Source organism: Fusarium solani (assembly GCF_023522795.1).
Source record: "Fusarium solani strain SB1 chromosome Unknown bctg00000005, whole genome shotgun sequence".
Classification (NCBI taxonomy): Eukaryota; Fungi; Ascomycota; class Sordariomycetes; order Hypocreales; family Nectriaceae; genus Fusarium; species Fusarium solani.
Window position 1 is genome coordinate 2217105 of NW_027072153.1, and position 18699 is coordinate 2235803.

The following is an 18699-nucleotide window of genomic DNA, read 5'->3' on the forward strand; positions in this document are numbered from 1 at the left end:
CATAGGTACTGTAGAATATTCCCGCACTAGGATTGGCTTTGTACATAACTAATCAGGCATGCTAGGTTTTCCTTCCCAACCATTCCGAAGACCCTGACGATTTCCCCTGACGAATGAAAGATCGAATCGAGCCCCCCAATAATGCCTAACACGCGAGATGAGCTTCTTCTTTTACGAATAAGAGCCATTAGGTCAGCCAAAGCCCTCCGAACACATCTCCCAGTCTGTGGTAGCTATGGCCTTGTCGCAGGACAATGGCAGAGAATGACCAACCTTGCGGTCCGTCCACGATGCTTTCACTCGGATTGAGCAGTCGGCGTTTTTCGTATACGTTCCTACACTACGATCCACGCTCGTTCCACCGTTTCGTCGGCTTGGGTCTCTCGGAGAGCGAAGGACTCCGGGAATCGCCTTGTATCGTCCAGATCACATCATGTCATCTGTCCAGGGGATAAGCCTAACGCCATTATAATTCTATTCCACACAGTTGAGTAACATGGCTCGTATAACTACCTGTATCTCCTCACTAGCGAGATCTCGTAGGGTGGGAGTCGGAGTTCACGAGCTGCAGCCCCTTCATCCCAGTGTAGCAGTCCAGTGCCTGAGGGAAGTCGCACCTCGCGAGCAGGGTCAGGAGGAAACCGGTTTACAACTTTCCCTATTCTTTGAAAGATCTTTCGTACCGCTGAATGTCAGTTGTAGTAGTACTTGCAACTCCGAGGTTGCACAAAGCTTTGGGAATGTCATCGTCCTTACTCGTTGCTCATGCCACGCTTGGGGTCAGCCGAGCTGTTTCAGCCTTACCATCAGCGCTTTCAGCCAAACTATACGGTCTTCAAACATTGCAGTCATCTTTTTGATGTCAATGAGAGGTTCAAGCCGCGATGCGACGAGTATATGATGGCCCTTACCCCTTGTGTTGGACTAGGGCAAGTCTTGCCGGCTATCGCCAATCAACTTTTTTTTTCGTGATTACTACTCCATGGGACTCAATACTCTTAGAAAAGCCGGAGTCAACTATTTGGTTACAAGTCCAAGGAATGCGAGGTTAGGATATTAGTTGGACTTTACAGCCATGAGGTTGGCTGTCCCACTGAAGCTTACGTGATCGGCCATTTCTGCTACCCTGGACCCGACACTCGAAACCACATTGAGTTGGAATTCAAGTGGTTCCGGATAAAAGAGTGTGTGGAACTTAATAATAAAGTATAATTACGTGTTTTTATGATGTGTCCCTACGCTGAGTTATATCCTATCAGGGTGTAAAGTCCATTGATGGGAGGTGGCAGGGGGGATGAATGGTTGTCAACTCTATCACCAGAAATGTTACCTACTCTTGAACATCACCCTGTCAAGTCAGGGTTACCTCTAGAGTCACAGCCTGTTCATTAGAATCAGATCATGGTACCGTACCCCAAGAATGCCAGATCGACGAATCAGCCTCGAAAATGCGGATGCCACATATCAAGGCCAAGATGCAAGCGACAGGCGAGCTGGTGCCTGGATATGGCCAATCCCTGATGACAGAGCTGGCGATCCACGTCTCGGATACCGGCTTGGCATCAAGAGTGATAGTTAAGCGACGGCGGCAAGGAAGGTTACATTCACAAACTACATTCTCTATCTGTATGGCTAACCGACTCGGTTGTGACCTATTGGCATAGCCAAGCATCCGGAAAACCTCGTCAAAGCAGGCATCCTCCGGTTCATTCCTCCCATCCCGTAGTCTTGGAATTACTGCAAGCTACGAAAGATGAAGTTCAAGGAGGCACCTGCTCCATGTTACCTTAATCAAAAGATAGTGATTAGGTTCATGGCTGAGTGGACAACAACAGCGTCAGCTTGTGCTCTAGCGAGCCTCCTGTGTTAGACGCGTCGTGAAGGCGCCATCTCTGTTTCGAATCACTCCTTGCTATGTAATGATGCTATGATGGGAATTATCTCAAGAGGATCACAATTGTTTGACTTTGTCAGTTCCTTGGATATGACTCGGCCGAGCCGCGTCTGGGATTAACTCGGGCCTGCTCGGCGATGTCCTTGGCTTTCACGCTCGTGGTTTACACGCGCTTCGGGCGGACTTGAAGATATCCTCGGGAATATGGGACAGTGGCGTCGCATTTCCGGCAATAGATCTGCTCTTGGCGAGCGAATTACCTTGTTTGATGCGCGATGCTTTACACCTCGGTTGGTGATGATGCGGCAGAACGGTCATTTTGGGAAGGGCTCCCGGGGTTTCCGTCAAATACGGCGCCTGGTAACGGTAGAATGACCCGTGATCGGCCCTCGTCTGGGACAGTCAACGAAAGACGGCAAATTGATAAGATCCGAGGCCGCATCCGCCGGGATGAAGCTCCACTCTGGTAGATTGTCCTTACCAGCCGGCCCCGGTCGCTGACAATGCCCGGGTCCCGCCAAGTAATGTTTGGGGGTCAACGCGGATGCTTTGTGTGTTTGTTCGTGGACTGAGGAGCAGTGTCAGCGTATCGAGCCTCACCAACAAAGGGTCAGGATAAATCAGTGTCGCCCGCTACAAGAGTCGCGAGTCTGGTCATCCTGATCCCATCTCCTGGTAAGGTCGGGTAGTTAACTTGGACGGTGCCGGTGTGGGCCTATTGCTGTTAATGTCGCGCGGGCGACGTCCGTTACAGGAGGCGTTAGAATGTCGACTCGGTTGGTTCTGGTCATTCAGTGCTGCCTGAGCCCCAGCCTGACTTTGGATCAGTTCACCCCCCTAGCCCCTTGGACTCGAGCAGCTCTTGGCTGCTGTGTGGCCCGCCCCGGAGCTCTGTGTAACGTTCCCCCGGACGCAACGGCCGTGCCCCCTTCAAGCTGCGTTGCGCCTTCATTTCCACCGCCCAACCCGCTGCACCTGAGAAAATACATCGCCTCGAGCCCATGCTCAGTGGGAGAGTGAGGTCGGAAACAGACGGAGGCGCAAAGCCGCTGAGGACGGAGGCACCAAACGAAGATCGGGCTGAAGCACAGAGTGAAGCTTGGGCCGTGCTCCGACTGAGCTCTCATCCCGACGTGTGGGCTCTCTTCAGATTATTTCTCATGTCACGTAATGGAACGGGGGAACTACCGGAGGAGCGCCGCTTTTAACGGCTCCGGAAACGGTATCCGCAACGGCGAGAGTCAATCCATTTTGGTCCAGTTAGGAGGATGACTGTTACAATGGGTGGCTGGACTTGATTGAAGATGGTTACCAAAGTTTTTCGAGTTGCCTTCGGCCAATGACTCGATACTCGATACCGAAAGAGTCATGTTCGAGGCATGATGAGTCGCGCTTCTTGTGAGACGAGCCCTCGAATTTGCTTGCCGGCAACAGTCTCACGTGATGCACCCTCCTGAGATTTAATGAGCAGGACCCCTCCACGTAGTCATGTGACCCGGTCAAACTACCCCTCCCCCTCCTTGGGTTATCGCCAGCGACAAAAAATCCACCGCCGACCCAACTAAGTTGAGAGCGCGAATCGTACCACTACAAACCACCAAGATGTTGGACATTGAGGATTTCATCGAGGAGCGCGGCGGAAACCCCGAGAAGATTCGGGAGAGTCAGCGTCGCCGACATGCTCCTGTCGAGCTCGTCGACGAGGTTATTGCCCTTTGGCAAGATGCTCGGAAAAGTGAGTCACCAGAAGAAGTTGTTGTTTTCCTCCGATGGTTCTGTTAACCTCTGTCTATAGCGCAATATGGCGTCACGCAGATCGGTACCCAAATAAACGGTGTTCAGAAGGAGATTGGTCTCAAGAAGAGGGCCAAGGAGGACGCGACCGAGCTGCTCCAGCAGAAGGAAGAGTTGACACAGAAGAAGAAGATCCAGGAGGAGCTTGCTCTGGCCAAGAACGCTGAGCTCAAGGCCAAGGCTAAGCTCGTCGGAAACTACGTCCACGACTCGGTGCACGTCAGCGACAACGAGGACAACAACACCATCGAGCGAACTTGGAAGCCTGAGGGCTTCGAGGAGTCCAAGAAGGCTGCTCTTTCCCACCACGAGGTGCTCTGGCGAATCGGAGGATATGACCCTGTTCGAGGTGTTAAGCTGGTCGGCCACCGAGGCTACTGCTTGACTGGTTATGGCATGTTCTTGTGAGTTGGCCCAGCGCAGGCGGAAGCGGCGACATTCTGACGTGAATAGGAACTTGGCTCTGATCAACTACGCCACAACTTTCCTCTTCAACAAGGGTAGGTAGCTCACTGAGCATATGCCGGGGATCGTGCTGATCATGATGCAGGCTACACTCCCAACCAGCCCCCTTTCATGCTCGATCGTGGACAGATGGCCAAGACTGCCCAGCTCTCCCAGTTCGACGAGGAGCTCTACCGTGTCTCCGAGGGCCCTACACCCTCTGATTCGGATCGATACCTGATCGCCACCAGCGAGCAGCCCCTGTCTGCCCTCCACGCCGACGAGTGGATCCAGCCCACTGAGCTCCCGATCAAATACTGCGGCTACAGCACTTGCTTCCGAAAGGAGGCTGGCAGCCACGGACGCGATGCCTGGGGTGTGTTCCGTGTGCACCAGTTTGAGAAGGTCGAGCAGTTTGTGCTCTGTGGCCCTGATGACAGCTGGGAGCACTTTGACAAGATGATGGCCAACTCTGAGGAGTTCTACAAGTCTCTGGGTCTCCCCTACCAGGTGGTGGGAATTGTTACCGGCGCGCTCAACAACGCCGCTGCCAAGAAGTACGATCTGGAGGCCTGGTTCCCCTTCCAGTCCGAGTACAAGGAGCTGGTTTCTTGCTCCAACTGCACAGACTACCAGACCCGTGAGCTCGAGATCCGTCACGGATCCAAGAAGGGCAAGCAGATCGTGGGCGGTGGAAAGAAGGAGTACGTGCATGCTCTGAACGCGGTAAGTAAATCGAGTTGGTAACACTTGGAGTGAGGATGTTGTGCTGACTTGGATGGTAGACCCTGTGCGCGACTGAGCGAACAATGTGCTGCATTCTCGAGAACTACCAGACCGAGGAGGGATTGGTTGTTCCCGAGGTGCTCCGGAAGTACATTCCAGGAGAGCCCGAATTCCTGCCGTTCGTTAAGGAGGCACCCAAGGACAGCGAGAAGACGGAGAAGAAGGACGGAAAGAAGGAGAAGGCTCTCCCAGTGCGTGAGAACAAGGCATAGACGGGTCCTTTCGAAGCGATGCCATAGAGAAAGAAAAAGAGGTACATCACTTGATGATACAATGTAAACCTAACGAATTGATGGCAACCTGGTTGATACAAATCTGGAGATTTGAGGATCGCAGAGGCTTTGTCGCACATGTGATTGGATCGGGCCTGGGACTGTGTGTCTTGGAGTTGCTGATTCCATGATGCGACTGTCTGGAGGCAGTTCGTGATACTCCGCATGCGACAGTAACGAAAGTCACGTGCACAAACACGGGACTGTGGTGGAACGTAAAAGCGGCCACGGCAACTAGCTCTACGGATGCTTGGGTGTCTTCCCCGCCCCTTGTCAACATCACCGGCCGTCTCCGTAGCCCAGACGGAGGTGGGTACCGTTTTGGGGGCTTCATCTGCCGGAGCCTTTGGTCAAGGACACCGTCTTTAAACGGTGCCACGGAACACGGCGGTCGGCGGTGGGTGCAGGGCTATTGAACCTTGTAGCTTATGCTTGAGATGCATCAGCTGAGGGTAGAGGGTGCTTGCTTCGTTTATTGAATATCGTAGCAGAAGTCCGAGCCACTTCTGGTGACTGTTACTGTGGAAGACTGGCACAATCCATTCAATCCAGTCGGCGCCGGAGACTGGAACGGACGGTACGGTGCGTCGGTGGAGATACACACACTGTGCTTCACTCGGGACGGCCCCACCGTAATTCCTCTGCAGCTGCCGGAGAAGCGCCTCTCTCAGCACCACTTACCAGGAGGCGTCTGCGAGTGGCATCGAGCGCGTCGGCCGGCACGGAGGGTGCGCACCGAATTGCAATGTGAGAGGGTGGGCGTATGAGCCATGATATGAGCATCTCCTGGACGAACCGTATTTCGCGGTGGGCAATTGGCGTGTCGCGCGTGTCAGAGATGGCGCCGGGCGGAGGTGTTGGATGCAGGCCCGAACGGACCTGGACCATGTCCGGCCACATGCCATGCCATGACATGCTTGTGGACGTGGTTTATGAGAATGGTGCTGTGCTGTGCATTGCCTTGCCTTGCCCTGCCTTGGGGCGGCAGTCACTCTATCCGGACACTGGGTAACGGGAGTGAGTGGATGTTGGCCGGCGGGAGGTGAGGTGATTTATATCGCTCGCGTCCAAGCTCTCTGAGCTGTGTCTTGGCTCACTCTCGCGATCTGTGCTTTAAAGGAGGTGACGACCTGGTTAGATACGATTGGACGCGCAGCAAGCTCTTCGCGGACGGCCCGATCGGGCGCGCGGGCTCTCCCTGATGGAGAGCAAAGAGGTTGGCAAAAGAGGAGGTGTTTCTGGGAGGGGGACGCGGAGAGCCCCGACAACTCCGGACCAGGCTGGGATCCACGAATCTCATCCACTGCCGGACCGGATGCCGTGAAGATCACTGCTGCACAGGAGGAAGAATACGCAAAGAGATGGCACAATCACGAGGGCACAAAATCCAGAAATGGGGATAGGCGAGGGCTGCTGGAATATCGTGTGCGTGTGGGATATTTGAGGCTCCGGGAGAGCTAAGCTGAGGTTACGCCGACCCGATTTAACGGGGGCGAAAGGTAAGCCCGTATGGACGGCGCGGCGGCCATACCACTGACTTGGCACACTCGCTCACTCGCAGCTCTTTCGGTAAGAGCAAACAAAAGCTCGTGTCGGCGGTAGCACAGCGACGAGAGATCTCCTACCGCAGGCATTTCCCACTGCGAGTGAGATTATTGACGCAGACTCGAGGGACGACGTAACAGGCGCCTGCGCGTCGTACTCTGTGCCTCCGGGCGGAGAAGAGGGCACCGCCACACCCACCTCGGAGTTCGGGGTCGCCCATCCATTTTAGGTAGTTCCCGCCCTGGAGAGAGGAACCCGTAGCCCGAACCACGGAGGACGAGTGAAGAGGGCTGGTGATACACGGATCTGTCGATGCAAGCTGAGAGCTTTCACGCGAAGGTTCTTTGACAGCTCCATGACCATGCAAGCACTGGGCTTGTCCAAAGCGCAGAGTATGCACAGCTTTGTAGAAAACAAAGACAAGCGAGGACGGGAGGGCTGTCTGTTTGCTGCCGGCCGGCGGCAAACCAGCCTACGTAGCCCCAGCTCTGGAGACTGCCGAAGAGGAGAACACCTACCCCACTCCGCCCAGCAGCGCGCTCTCTCACCCAGCATCTACACGGGGCGGCCAAGGTCACTAAGTACCTCCGCAAGCTGGGTACCTGAATTTCCAGGTTCTCTGGGTGGCCGTCCGGGGGACAGACGGCGGTGAATACCAGGAGGAACTTCGGGCGGTGCGGGATGGGGAAGAAAAAAAAAGTGAGACCCCGGCGACGGCGCGAAATCCATTCGGCATTGCCACCGTTTCGAACCGTCCTCACGGCGCTTACGAGCCGGGTGGGAAAATGTCGCAACTTGAATTGATGCGGACAATGATCAGAAAATGCCAGCAGGATGACAGGAGCTGACGGCCAGGGCAGAGATCGCGTCCGATGTTACCGATGCCCCGGATATACCGATGCCGGGGCCCATTGCTACGCTACCCTCGGGCTTTGTTGTCTGTTTTGCTTGATTGCTTGCTTGTCTGCTCCACGCCCATGCCATGAGGGGAAGAAATCAGGGGAGATGCAAAGTGCGTCAATCACCTTGTCTTTGACGCCGGCGAGGCTGCAGCTGTGGTTACACCGTCGCTGTCATTCTCGTGGCCTGGGGGTTCTGGAACAGAACAGACAGAAAACCCGCGACAATTGGAGAGGGAGCGAGCGCCGGACGGTGCGACATCCACACTTCGCTCCAGGAGGTACGTACCTCCGTAGGGAACGGAGGGCCCCTTGGACCTGCTGCCGCGTGTGCACAGCTTGATGAGAAGCAGCAGCAGCGACGAGTTTTTGCGCCCGCGCTTTCATCCCATCCTTTGTTGTACGTCGGCGTCACCCCCTTTGACCCCGCTGGCTCTACCTCTGGTTAAACACTGAGTGGTTGAAATGAAATGCCTGATGTGAAGTGTACTAAATGCTCATCGAGGAGGAGGTGAGGAGCAAATGGTGCTTGGCAGTTGCAGGCTCTTAAAGACATGCCGCGTTCTTTTTTACCATCAGGGCTCCAAACCTCTCCTCCTCCGTGGACGGCCACTACGGGGTCAACCCCCATAGGCCACGGCCCCCTAAAAGCCCGTCCTCCGAGGGCCCCGGTAGCGCAGCTGCTGCGGATGGCGGCCGACTTTTTGGGCCCCTCCAGAGGGAAAAGGGCTTCCTCTCACTCTCTGATCGGGTTCCACGCCCTCCTCGGTTTACGGCCCACGCCCCCGTGGCTCCCTCCTCCGTTTCCCGTTCTCCGCCCGTCCCCCGTTTCCCAGGGCCCCATTCCCAGACCCCGTCATTTTCCTGGCCTTGCTTTCTATTATTGCCTTTGTCTTCAGGTTCGTTCGCTCTTTCTTGTGCCTTGTGCCTTTTGCCTCCGCCTCCGCCGCCCTCCCCTTCTCCTCCATCCTTCTCCTCCCTCTCCCATCATCCCACATACCGAGAGTCTTTTGCGTCTTCTATTGTCTCTTTCCTGCTGCGCTTTTCGGCAGTGAAAGTGTCATCTCTTCTTCTGCCATTTCCACGACATCACGTGTGTATTGCCTGGGCAGCCGGACCCCTCCTGGAGTCTTGCCCGTCTCAGCCGCTGCCCGCTCCTACTGATCGCCCCGGGCTTGGTCCTCTCCCATCCGATCCCACGGCGCCGTCTCGAGATTGTTTTTACTGTTCATCTCCCATCCAGGCCGTGCGTGAGTAACTCTCAATCATTCTCTCGACTTGTTTCCCTTCTTTTCAAGAGGTTGCTCTCTATTTCCCTCTCGGATCGTCGCTGGAGACCCGCTGTCGCAAGACTTTCTCCGCCGACCGAGATTCCCCAAAGCGCGCGCGTGCCTTCCGTTCGGCCTCGCTCGCCTCCTCTTTCCTCACGGGACCCTCCGGCCCTCTTCCGCTATTTTGCAACCACCCGCACGGAGCCCACCCCGAGAATTTCTTCCTCTTTCACCACTTTCATCTCATCTTCTTCTACTCTGAATCGAATCTTCCGGGCGCCTTCACGGCCTCGTCGTCTCCGCCCGCTACAGCAAGCCCTCGTCGTTGAGCGCTCTTACTCACCACTCTTAGACGACGCAACCGTTCTTCTCCCCACACCACCGCGACATAGCTTCGTCGCGCACCCGCAGACCATGTCGTCTGGCGTTGTGCGCTCTACCGCCCTCAGGGCCGGCGGCGCCTGTGTGCGCTGTCGCAAAGGAAAGACCAAGTGCGTCTACGAGAATGGTCGCGCGCCGTGCAAGAACTGCGCCAAGGGCATGCACGACTGCTACCTGCCCTCAGAGAGCATGGCCCACCACCACGGTCAAAGTCCTGCGCGACACGCCAACCCTCATCGTCCCCCTCGCGACAGTCTCCCGGCCTCCGGGCCCGGCGGTGCAGCTGAAGCGCGACAGGCCGTCGTTGGCTCCAGCGCGGCTCGCCATGTCCAGGCAAGCTCTGACAAGTACGTTTTGTCTTTCTATTCTTTGGCCGTCTGGCTCTGTTTCATCTGCCTCAGCCCTGCCCCGGCATTCCTCGCAGCCCTCACCTGCGCAAACTTGCGCCGTCATCAGCAGCATCATGGTTCGGCAGAGCGCCTAGGAGCTTTCTGCCTGGCGAGTCGCTCACCGGTCGCCATCCTGGGTGGATCGGCAGACAACACGTCCTCGCCTCGCCTCGCCTTGTCTCGTCTCATCATCACCCTCTCCCGTTCTCAGCTTCCTCCGTCTTCTCGTCCGAGTGGCCGGCCGCCCTCATCCCACACCCCCATCAGCCCCTAGCCGGACCCTACCCCCTGCCCTGTTCCCCATTTCTCATTACCACACCCGCGTCCGCGTCTCTTTCGCTTCTCTCCCCGAGTCGCACCTTGGCTTGTCCTTCAGCCCCGTCTTCTCTCTCCACCTTGTCGCCGTCCTGTTCGGCTTACGGGGCGCCCACCAAATTTGTCCTCGTCCAGCTCTGCTCGGAAGCTCAGGCACCTGAGCATCAGACGGGCCGTGCCACCCCCTACATATGAGGTCACTCGACACTTTGTGCCGCTGACTGTTCGCTGGCCATGGCTCTCCAATCGATTCTAATGGTTCCTTACTAACCCGGACACCCCTCCAGACTGACGCCTGAGCTCATCGCCGAGTGCGAGCGCGTTGTGTCAAAGACCTTCCCGGCGTGCGTCGCGTTCCACAAGCCATCATTTGTTCAGCAGCTCAAGAGTGCTTCCTTGGACGCTGCTCTTGTTTACGGTCTGTTGACCTGTGCAGCCCGGTATGTCAACTATTCCGATCCCTGCTTTTCCCCAATTTCTCCCTTTTGCACCCGCCCCCAATTTCCTCGGCCGGTGTCGCTTGTGCGTCGCGTTGCCCGTGCCCTCATTTCCCGCGTCCTCGCTCACTCGCCCGCCCAACCGGCATGTGGATCCACACCGATCGGTGCCACCGTCACCGAGTGTTTGAGCTGGCGCATACCCCTTGGTGACGCCGTCTCCCGGATTTGAGCCGAGGCTTCCCGAGTCACTGCGATCCGAATCCCGTTTGGCGCCGCGTCGTCGCCGTGAGCTTGGAGAGAGCTTCCGGTCTAGACAGTTCCAGGCCCGCCGATAAGATGTGTGCCGCTAACAACTGCCGTCTGTAGGAGCTCGCCAAGCCTAATCCGCCGCTATGGAGGTCCGACTGCGGCTGCCGAGACCTTTGCCGCCAAGGCCATGACACTCATCAACCAGAATCTCGACCATCCTAATCTCGTCGACATCCAGGCTCTGTGCCTGCTCATTATTCACGAATGGGGCTCTCGCAATGCTGTTCGCGCCTACATCTACCTGGGCCAGGCTGCCCGCATGATTCAGATGTACCGCATCCTGAACAGTCACCACCCATCCCCCGATGCCGACCAATTCCTCCGTGACGAGTCTCTGCGACGCACCATCTGGCTTATCTACATCCTCGACTGCCTCCTGACGAGCACCCCTGGACGTTTCCCCGCGCTCTCTGCGCACGATACCGCGGATGTGTCGTTGCCCTGCTCCGACATTAACTTTGCCTTTGGCAATGCTGTGTTCGTCAAGACTCTGCGCCAGCAGCTTGACCCAACTGCCATGCCTCCTGGCCAGGCTTCCTCCGAGATTGGCGAATTCGGTTACATCGTCCTGGCCTCGACCATCTGGCGTGATGTCGTTGCCATGCTTACCACGACTACTCTTGCCAGCTTCCGTGAGGAGGATTGTGCCGATCTGATTGCTAAGATCGAGGGCCTGCGAGCCTCTCTGCCGATGCAGTTCATCGATAAGCCAGGCCAGATTAACCTGCACATGACAATGGGCTCGGGATACACATTTGCCATGCTGCACTGCCTTCTCCACTGTGCAACCATCTTTGTGCACCGTCGGCGTCTGTTGCAGGAAGTGACTGCTGCCAACTTTAACCTGGAGTCATTCCGCCTGAACCCCCGATGCCACGATATTATCGATCGTCTCTTCACCTCGTGCCACGGCACCATCTCTCTACTGACCGCCGTTGAGGCTGGCTCCGAGAAAGACCATATCCCGTGCTTCCCCATCTTCATGCTCTTCTCGGCCTTCACCGCCAGTGCCACAGTTGCCTATCTGTCTCTGAAGGGTCTCACACCACCCAATGCTGTTGAGACTGCAGCCCACATTGTGAAGGATGGTCTGCGCTTCATGAGCGACGGCACCGAGAACTGGCCGCTTATGGGTAGCTGGCTGCGACACCTTACCGTCATGCAGCGTGTCTTGAACAACGACGCTGCCGCCGCTTCTGGCTCATTGCGTCATGGCTCGACCTCCCACACTGCGGCGGGCATCAAGGACGAGATTTCCTCCAACGCCGATACGAACCCGGATGCTATGGACTACGATCAACAGACGAACGCTGGTGGAAGTGTGTCGGGTCAAGTCAACGCCAACCGATCCGTCTCTGAGTCGGTGCGCGGTGACAGCGAGCCTCCTGTCGCTATCGCTAGACGACCTGGAGTTACCACCATCAATGGTGGCTCTGGTGGAGTGTCTACTCCCGCTACAGTCTCGCCCCCCCGGGTAGCGCCCCCCACGGGGCGGTGCACGATATCAAGCAGTCAAGCCCCGAAATGGCCAATGGCATAGTAGCCACCCAGGACGGGCAGACCACAAGTCAAGACATGACGGCCCCTGAGCTGTGCCAGGCCTTTGAGAGACAGCTCCTTGACCTCGACGACCTTGCCGCCTTCATGGGTGGCGGCGTTTAGGAGACGAACTATTGATACCGAAATTTTGGTGACTGCATCATGAAGCTATGAAGGAACTATTGAGGACTAATGGGGTTATAAGGCGATGGATTTTACTTTCGTGTGACTTTTTTCTTTGGTTGATGTTGTTCTTCCGTTGACGGGGACGCTTCAAATATGAGGGCCAAAGACGGAGGGTTAATGCCGTTCTGGGGAAGCCATGTCACGATGATGAAGCGGGAGGGTAGCATATTGAGGACCAGGGGACGTGTAGGATTATGTTCGTGGGGATACCCAATATACCCTGGGCCTGGGGGCGTTGGGGTGGGAAATATTTCGAATTGGTGTCTGGAGACACCTGGCACTTGTTACTGGTATTCCAAGATCAAGACAATCTTTGCTTTCCCTCGATAGAGGGGTCATGATATTGTGCCTGCTTTGCAGTGATGTTGAACTTGTTCTCAATGACGTCTCCAAAGAGGCCGTTAGTCAGTCACAATAACAAAGAATAGGAGTCTCAAGGCAAGGCGATGTTGAAACCCAGTCTCGTGGCGTTGAACTCGTGCCTGGACTAGTTCAGGGGCATGCAACTGATGAATGGGACAAGAGCCTGGGCTCTTCTCCAAGTCTCCAACTTGGAGTCACTTGGAGTAGCTGCTAGAGATGTGTTCTGGATTACCAAGCCGTGCATTCTCCGACTTCGTAGAGCCGCAGTGGAGTCGATGATTGAAAGTAGGTAGACATGCATGGAAATCAAGATGGAAGCCAGGGTCGAGGCCAATCACCGGTTCCATGACGAAGATATTTCCCAATGGCCGAAGGGATTGCCGAGGATAAGAGACGGCTATAGTAGTCATGGGTCAAGTGATGGATGACGAAGTGAAGACAAGAGGCTGAAGAACAAGAATAAGCGAAGCGGGTAAAACTGGGCCTGCGAGGTTCGGAGGTTCGGGAATTGGAGAGAGAGTGCAGGTGACTTGTAGTTCCTGTGATTGATATCTTATTTTTGGACGAGGCTGAATATGACAGAATGTCGAGTTTTTTCTGTGTTCCTGGTTTTCTAGAATTGTTCTGGAAGCACTGGGAAAGGGCTAGCACCTTGTTCAACTCAGGTTGTCACCAGAGAGACATGAGTGATAGGGATCGGCACACTGATCCGCACGTCTGACACCACTTGGGCTGGAGAGTGATTTCCGGGGAATCAAGCTTGTTGGCGCTAATGGAGAAGCATGTTTTGATAGTTGAGGGGGAGGAGGGTCTGGAACAGCATCCTCAAGGGGTCAGGATGGTGGTTTGTGGGGAGGTATGCTTGGAGATGGAGGAGGGGGAGGCCTTGCAGTCCATGTCATTGGCCTTGGCATTGGAGTAGTCATCAGGCAAAGTAATGCATTGTCTCCTCTATCTCTCCTCCTGACTCGTTTGCGGGCTGTAAACTGACTTCTGACAACGTATTGACTCGAACCGACAACCAAAGGGCTGCCTCCCCCAGTGATGTCAACTAACAAGGGGAGCCACCGACGCAGAGGGGACCCACTGAGGATGCCGGATTGCCGAATCTCGCTCGCCAAAACAGGGATGGGCCCGGCCGGGTCCCCACTCTTTTCGGCGGACCTGTGCCGGGGAGACGGCGTGTGATGGGACAGAACTAAGTCCTGGGGGAGATTTGGGTCGTGCGGAGTGGTTTCTCCAGGTTGTAGGGATTATGGAGAAGAAGGGATCCTTTGTTCGTGAGGGGAAGGAGGAGGGGGGAAAGGGTTGGGGTGTCGGCAAGTGTTGTCGAGAAGGGAGATTGTTGTGACGATGTTCACAGCAGAACTGTGACTGTCCATCTAGATCTTGACCTGTATCTCTGTGAAAATAACACATTCTATGTAATTCCCGGTCAGAAGCTGACAAAGCTGTGAAACTGGAACAAAGGAGAAAAGCTTTCTACCATGTGACGGGTACGATTGTGTGGAGCACCGGCAAGCCCGTGAGGGTAGCAAAGCATCTACGTAGTACTGCTCAGCAAGATACGGGGTCCTTGCGGCCCCTGTCCAACACTCAGAAAACCGAGATCTGCGAGGGTAGATACCGAAAGCAAAAGAATGGTCCAGGCCTCCGGAGCCGGCACGCCGCAAAGGTACCCACGAGACCTGTAAGAAAAAAAGACACTGACGTCGAAAGAGCAAGGGCCGTATCAAGGGCGCGTGATTGGGTAGACTAACCTTTGCTTATTGAGTTCGGCATGGGTTCGGGGGATCGTCGTGATGAGCGTTTGTGCCGTGTAAGTGGGGATCTTGGATGAGTACAGCAGGAGTATATTAAGATGAGGGTGTTCCGCATCAAGGGAGGTTTTCTGTTTTACTACTCAGACAAGTCTTGACCTGTGTGTCTTAGCTTCTACACATTATTTCATATATACCTCGACATCTACTGTTGTGGTTTACACATTATCGACGGTTTACAAGCCTCAAAGATTTACAACACACGCTACTTGACAGCCAAGACAGCCACATTCCCATCATTGGCTTCTCATAGACACATCGATTGGTCTACACACTACATCACATTCAACTACAAGCAAGAGGAACACCTCTGCAAATACAGCCCATCATGGGTGAACACGAGTACGACACGTCGGCGCCTCACGAAAACATGACGGCCGGCAAATACATCGCCACGCGTCTCCCGACGCTCAAACCTCCCATGCACCAGCTGCAGAACCCGATAAAACTGCTGCGCATGCTCAACGCGCAGCAGTGGGCATTCTTCTTTGTCGCCTTTGCGGCATGGGTACGTCCACCCACATACACCCCCGTTATGGATTGAGTAGCTGACCGTTTTATGATAGACATGGGATTCGTTTGATTTCTTCACTGTTTCTTTGACGGTGACGAGTCTGGCCAAGACGTTTGACAAGACAAAGACAGATATCACATGGGGTATCACCCTGGTGCTCATGTTCCGATCTGTAGGATCCGTCCTCTTTGGTATTGCCAGCGATCGATACGGCCGAAAGTGGCCATTCGTCATCAACAACATTCTCTTCATCATACTCGAGCTTGTAAGTCTTGTCCCCGATCCCTGTTGTGGATCACTCGGAGCGGCCCGGCTTGGCAATCTTGGCCAAGCCTTTTGTCATTGGAGCCTCTTGCTAACTTGATGGTAGGGAACTGGTTTCTGTAATACTTACTCTCAGTTCTTGGCTTGTCGAGCTCTCTTTGGTGTCGCCATGGGTGGTCTTTACGGTAACGCAGCCGCCACCGCCCTTGAGGATTGTCCCGAGGAGGCTCGAGGTATCATGAGTGGTATCCTTCAGCAAGGTGTAAGTACCATCACACTTCACTTGTAACCTCTCGTTGCTAACTGCCTTCTAGTACGCCTTTGGATATCTTCTCTGCGCCGCATTCGCCCGAGGTCTCGTCGACACCACCCCCCACGCCTGGCGACCTCTCTTCTGGTTCGGCGCCTGTCCCCCCGTCCTCTTCATAATCTTCCGACTCATGCTCCCCGAGACGCAAGCATACCAAGAACGCCAACGTCTCCGCCAAGAGGCCGGATCGTCCGACGGCAAGGGCAAGGTGTTTGTCAAGGAAGGCAAGGTCGCGCTGAAGCACCACTGGATGCTTCTCGTGTACCTCGTCCTCCTCATGGCTGGCTTCAACTTTATGAGCCATGGTAGTCAGGATCTGTACCCCACCATGTTGGAGAACCAGCTTGGCTTCTCCAAGACAAAGATCACTGTTACTCAGGTCGTTGCTAACCTGGGTGCCATGTTGGGAGGTACTGTTGTCGGTTTCCTCAGTCAGTCCATCGGTCGTCGCCTGTGCATCATCATCTGCTGTATCGTCGGCGGTGCACTTCTGTACCCATACACATTCGTCCGTGACGAGTCCATCATCGCAGCTGCATTCTTCCAGCAATTCTGTGTCCAAGGTGCCTGGGGTGTCATCCCCATCCATCTGATGGAGCTGTCCCCTGGTGCTTTCCGTACCTTTGTCGTCGGCACGTCCTACCAGCTCGGTAACCTCGCCTCTTCAGCATCATCAACCATCGAAGCCCGCCTGGGAGAGAAATTCCCCCTTCCCGAGACAGAAAAGGGCGTGACCCGATACGACTACGGAAAGGTCATCTGTATCTTCATGGGTTGCGTGTACGCATATGTCATCGTCCTGACATTTCTCGGCCCCGAGAACCTGCGCGGCAAGTTTGACGTCGCCCACGACTCGGACGCCCGCGAGGTTGTTGGCTCTCAAGCCATGGAGAACGCAGCCATGCACCACCGCAAGGCTAGAGATGAAGAGGAGAATGATCCCAGGATCAGTGGAGAGAAGGCCGAGGTTACACATGTTCAGGATTAAATTTAAATAAGAAGAGGCCTGAGGCGATTTGGTGAGGAAGAAGCCCAGGCGCTGGATAATCGTGGAGGATTTGTCGAGATGCCTTGTTTTTGACATGAGCGTCTAGGAATACATGTTAGTTTCTTATGAGTTATGAATTGAAAACATGATACAACCACAAAGATTCCAATGTTTGCGCCTCAAGGGTTATCACGCCCTGAAGTTGACAATCAACCACTTGTTGCTAGTTCCACAACGGCTCACCATCATCCTGGCCTGACCCGCCCCCGCATGCCTCCTCTCGTGAACGTGGAGTCCCATTACGTAGGTATAACAACCGCTCTCCAAAGGAAGATCTGTCTTTGCGGATCCGCATGTAAAACGCCGTTTCGGGCGTGTTATCCAATTTCTCCGGCCAGAGGACGCTCCGCTTTTCCGGGCTGTTGATCATGCCAAGACTGACCGGCGCGGCGGGAGAGGCTTTCCCCGCATTCACGGATGTCGCATGGAGGAGGGGATTCAAATGTCGTTGGAAATAATGAGCTGACTGCTGTGGTCAGAGAAGGGCGAGAATGTCGGTTTATGGGTAGAGATTTGGCGTGTAGATGTGTTGTCGCTCACAAACTCGAGCCGTGTTGGAGTTTTGATGTAACAGGATTCATCGTCAAGTTAGGAATCTGAGGCAGTCGGTCCGGGGCCCGTCGGTGTAGCATCCCGCACTTGATCATCTCTAGTTTGCATTGACGTAAAGGAGCGGGCGACCGGCCGAGCTAGGTTGTCGGTTCCTGTCCACAGGGTCAAGGTCGAGGTATATATATTCTCTGCCCGAGAACCTTGAGAGCACAATTCACTCTGGAGATCATCGCAAGCACCCTCTTGAAACACCTTGACGGCCTACACACCTTTCCAAGGATACCCTAGCTTTGCCAAACTTTATTCACAATGCCTCTTTCTGGAAGCTGCATGTGCGGAGCCATCGCATACCAGAGCACAAGTGAGTCGTCTTTACTACTAGACCTGTACATGTCTAATTGTTTATAGGTGAACCTGCTGTTACTGCTCTTTGCCATTGTGTCGATTGCCAAAAGGTGAGTGGTTGTCGTTGCTGTTAGGCATGGATGCTGCCGCTAACACATCCAAGTGGACCGGCGGCCCCTACACCACCAACGCCGTCGTCCCGGAAGACTCATTCAGCGTCACCAAGGGTAAATACCTCCAAACCTTGAACAAGTAATTACATAAATTGACTTTCTTCAGGAACCCCCAAGCACTGTGACATAACTGGCGCTTCTGGAAAGAACAACCGCCACTTCTTCTGCCCCGACTGCGGCTCTAGCCTGTACACGCGCCTCGACGTCATGCCCGGCAACATCGTCATCAAGGCCGGCGGTCTCGACGAGGGCAAGACGAATCTCAACAACAAGATCGACGTCGAGTTTTACTGCCGCGACCGCGTTGACTTTGTGAAGCCCATCGAGGGTGCGAAGCAGGAGCATCTGTTTGGTTAAAGCTCATGATTTTGATGAGGGCTCGGATGTCGGTGTATAGATGTGCGAGATGGGTCGGGTGACTAGACTACGATTGGCACGACGGTTCTAGCTGCATCTATGAATATCAACTTTGCTTTTTGCTTGACCTGGCAGTTCGTGCCGTGTTTCACAACCATTATCTTTGGCTACTCACCGGTGCTGATTTCGCCCCCGGTCCATCACATGAGCTTCCCGACGGAGTGAGCCTGTCATTCATCCAGTGGCTGTTTCTACGGAGACTGGTGAGTGTGTGAGTGACGCCTCAACATTTCTTCTTGTAAGCTTTCTCTTGCCTCTCAACTTGAACAACTTCTTTCCTTGTAAACATCTCATATTCATCTTGCCCTCAAAACTTTGCAATTCTCTCCGTCTTCGGTCTCTGTCGCGCACGTCAGCTGCCGCTGATTTGACGTCTCACAACGCCAGAGTGGGTCACCCAGCTTCTCCGCAAGTTGGAGGTGATTGCCT

The 18699-nt window shown here is 54.8% G+C and overlaps 4 protein-coding genes across 4 annotated transcripts; all 4 read left to right on the top strand.

Annotated features, from left to right (window-relative positions):
• Positions 1 to 3496: 3496 nt before the first annotated feature.
• Positions 3497 to 5130, top strand: MRS44_009144 (uncharacterized protein; the record flags this gene model as incomplete). Its single annotated transcript, XM_046269798.2, has 5 exons — positions 3497 to 3629; positions 3690 to 4092; positions 4142 to 4188; positions 4239 to 4858; positions 4918 to 5130. 5 exons carry the CDS (start codon positions 3497 to 3499, stop codon positions 5128 to 5130), a joined length of 1416 nt encoding a protein of 471 aa, XP_046132612.1.
• A 3193-nt stretch (positions 5131 to 8323) lies between these two features.
• Positions 8324 to 12401, top strand: MRS44_009145 (uncharacterized protein; the record flags this gene model as incomplete). Its single annotated transcript, XM_065621188.1, has 5 exons — positions 8324 to 8533; positions 8747 to 9894; positions 10278 to 10430; positions 10797 to 12198; positions 12252 to 12401. The coding sequence occupies 5 exons, from the start codon at positions 8324 to 8326 to the stop codon at positions 12399 to 12401; spliced, it is 3063 nt and encodes a 1020-aa protein (XP_065477260.1).
• Positions 12402 to 14975: 2574 nt separating this feature from the next.
• MRS44_009146 (uncharacterized protein) lies at positions 14976 to 16723 on the top strand (the record flags this gene model as incomplete). The annotated part of the gene is made up of 4 exons (XM_046269800.2): positions 14976 to 15155; positions 15214 to 15426; positions 15532 to 15687; positions 15740 to 16723. 4 exons carry the CDS (start codon positions 14976 to 14978, stop codon positions 16721 to 16723), a joined length of 1533 nt encoding a protein of 510 aa, XP_046132614.2.
• A 921-nt stretch (positions 16724 to 17644) lies between these two features.
• On the top strand, positions 17645 to 18210 carry MRS44_009147 (uncharacterized protein; the record flags this gene model as incomplete). Its single annotated transcript, XM_046276423.2, has 4 exons — positions 17645 to 17696; positions 17744 to 17790; positions 17844 to 17907; positions 17960 to 18210. 4 exons carry the CDS (start codon positions 17645 to 17647, stop codon positions 18208 to 18210), a joined length of 414 nt encoding a protein of 137 aa, XP_046132615.1.
• Positions 18211 to 18699: the final 489 nt, after the last annotated feature.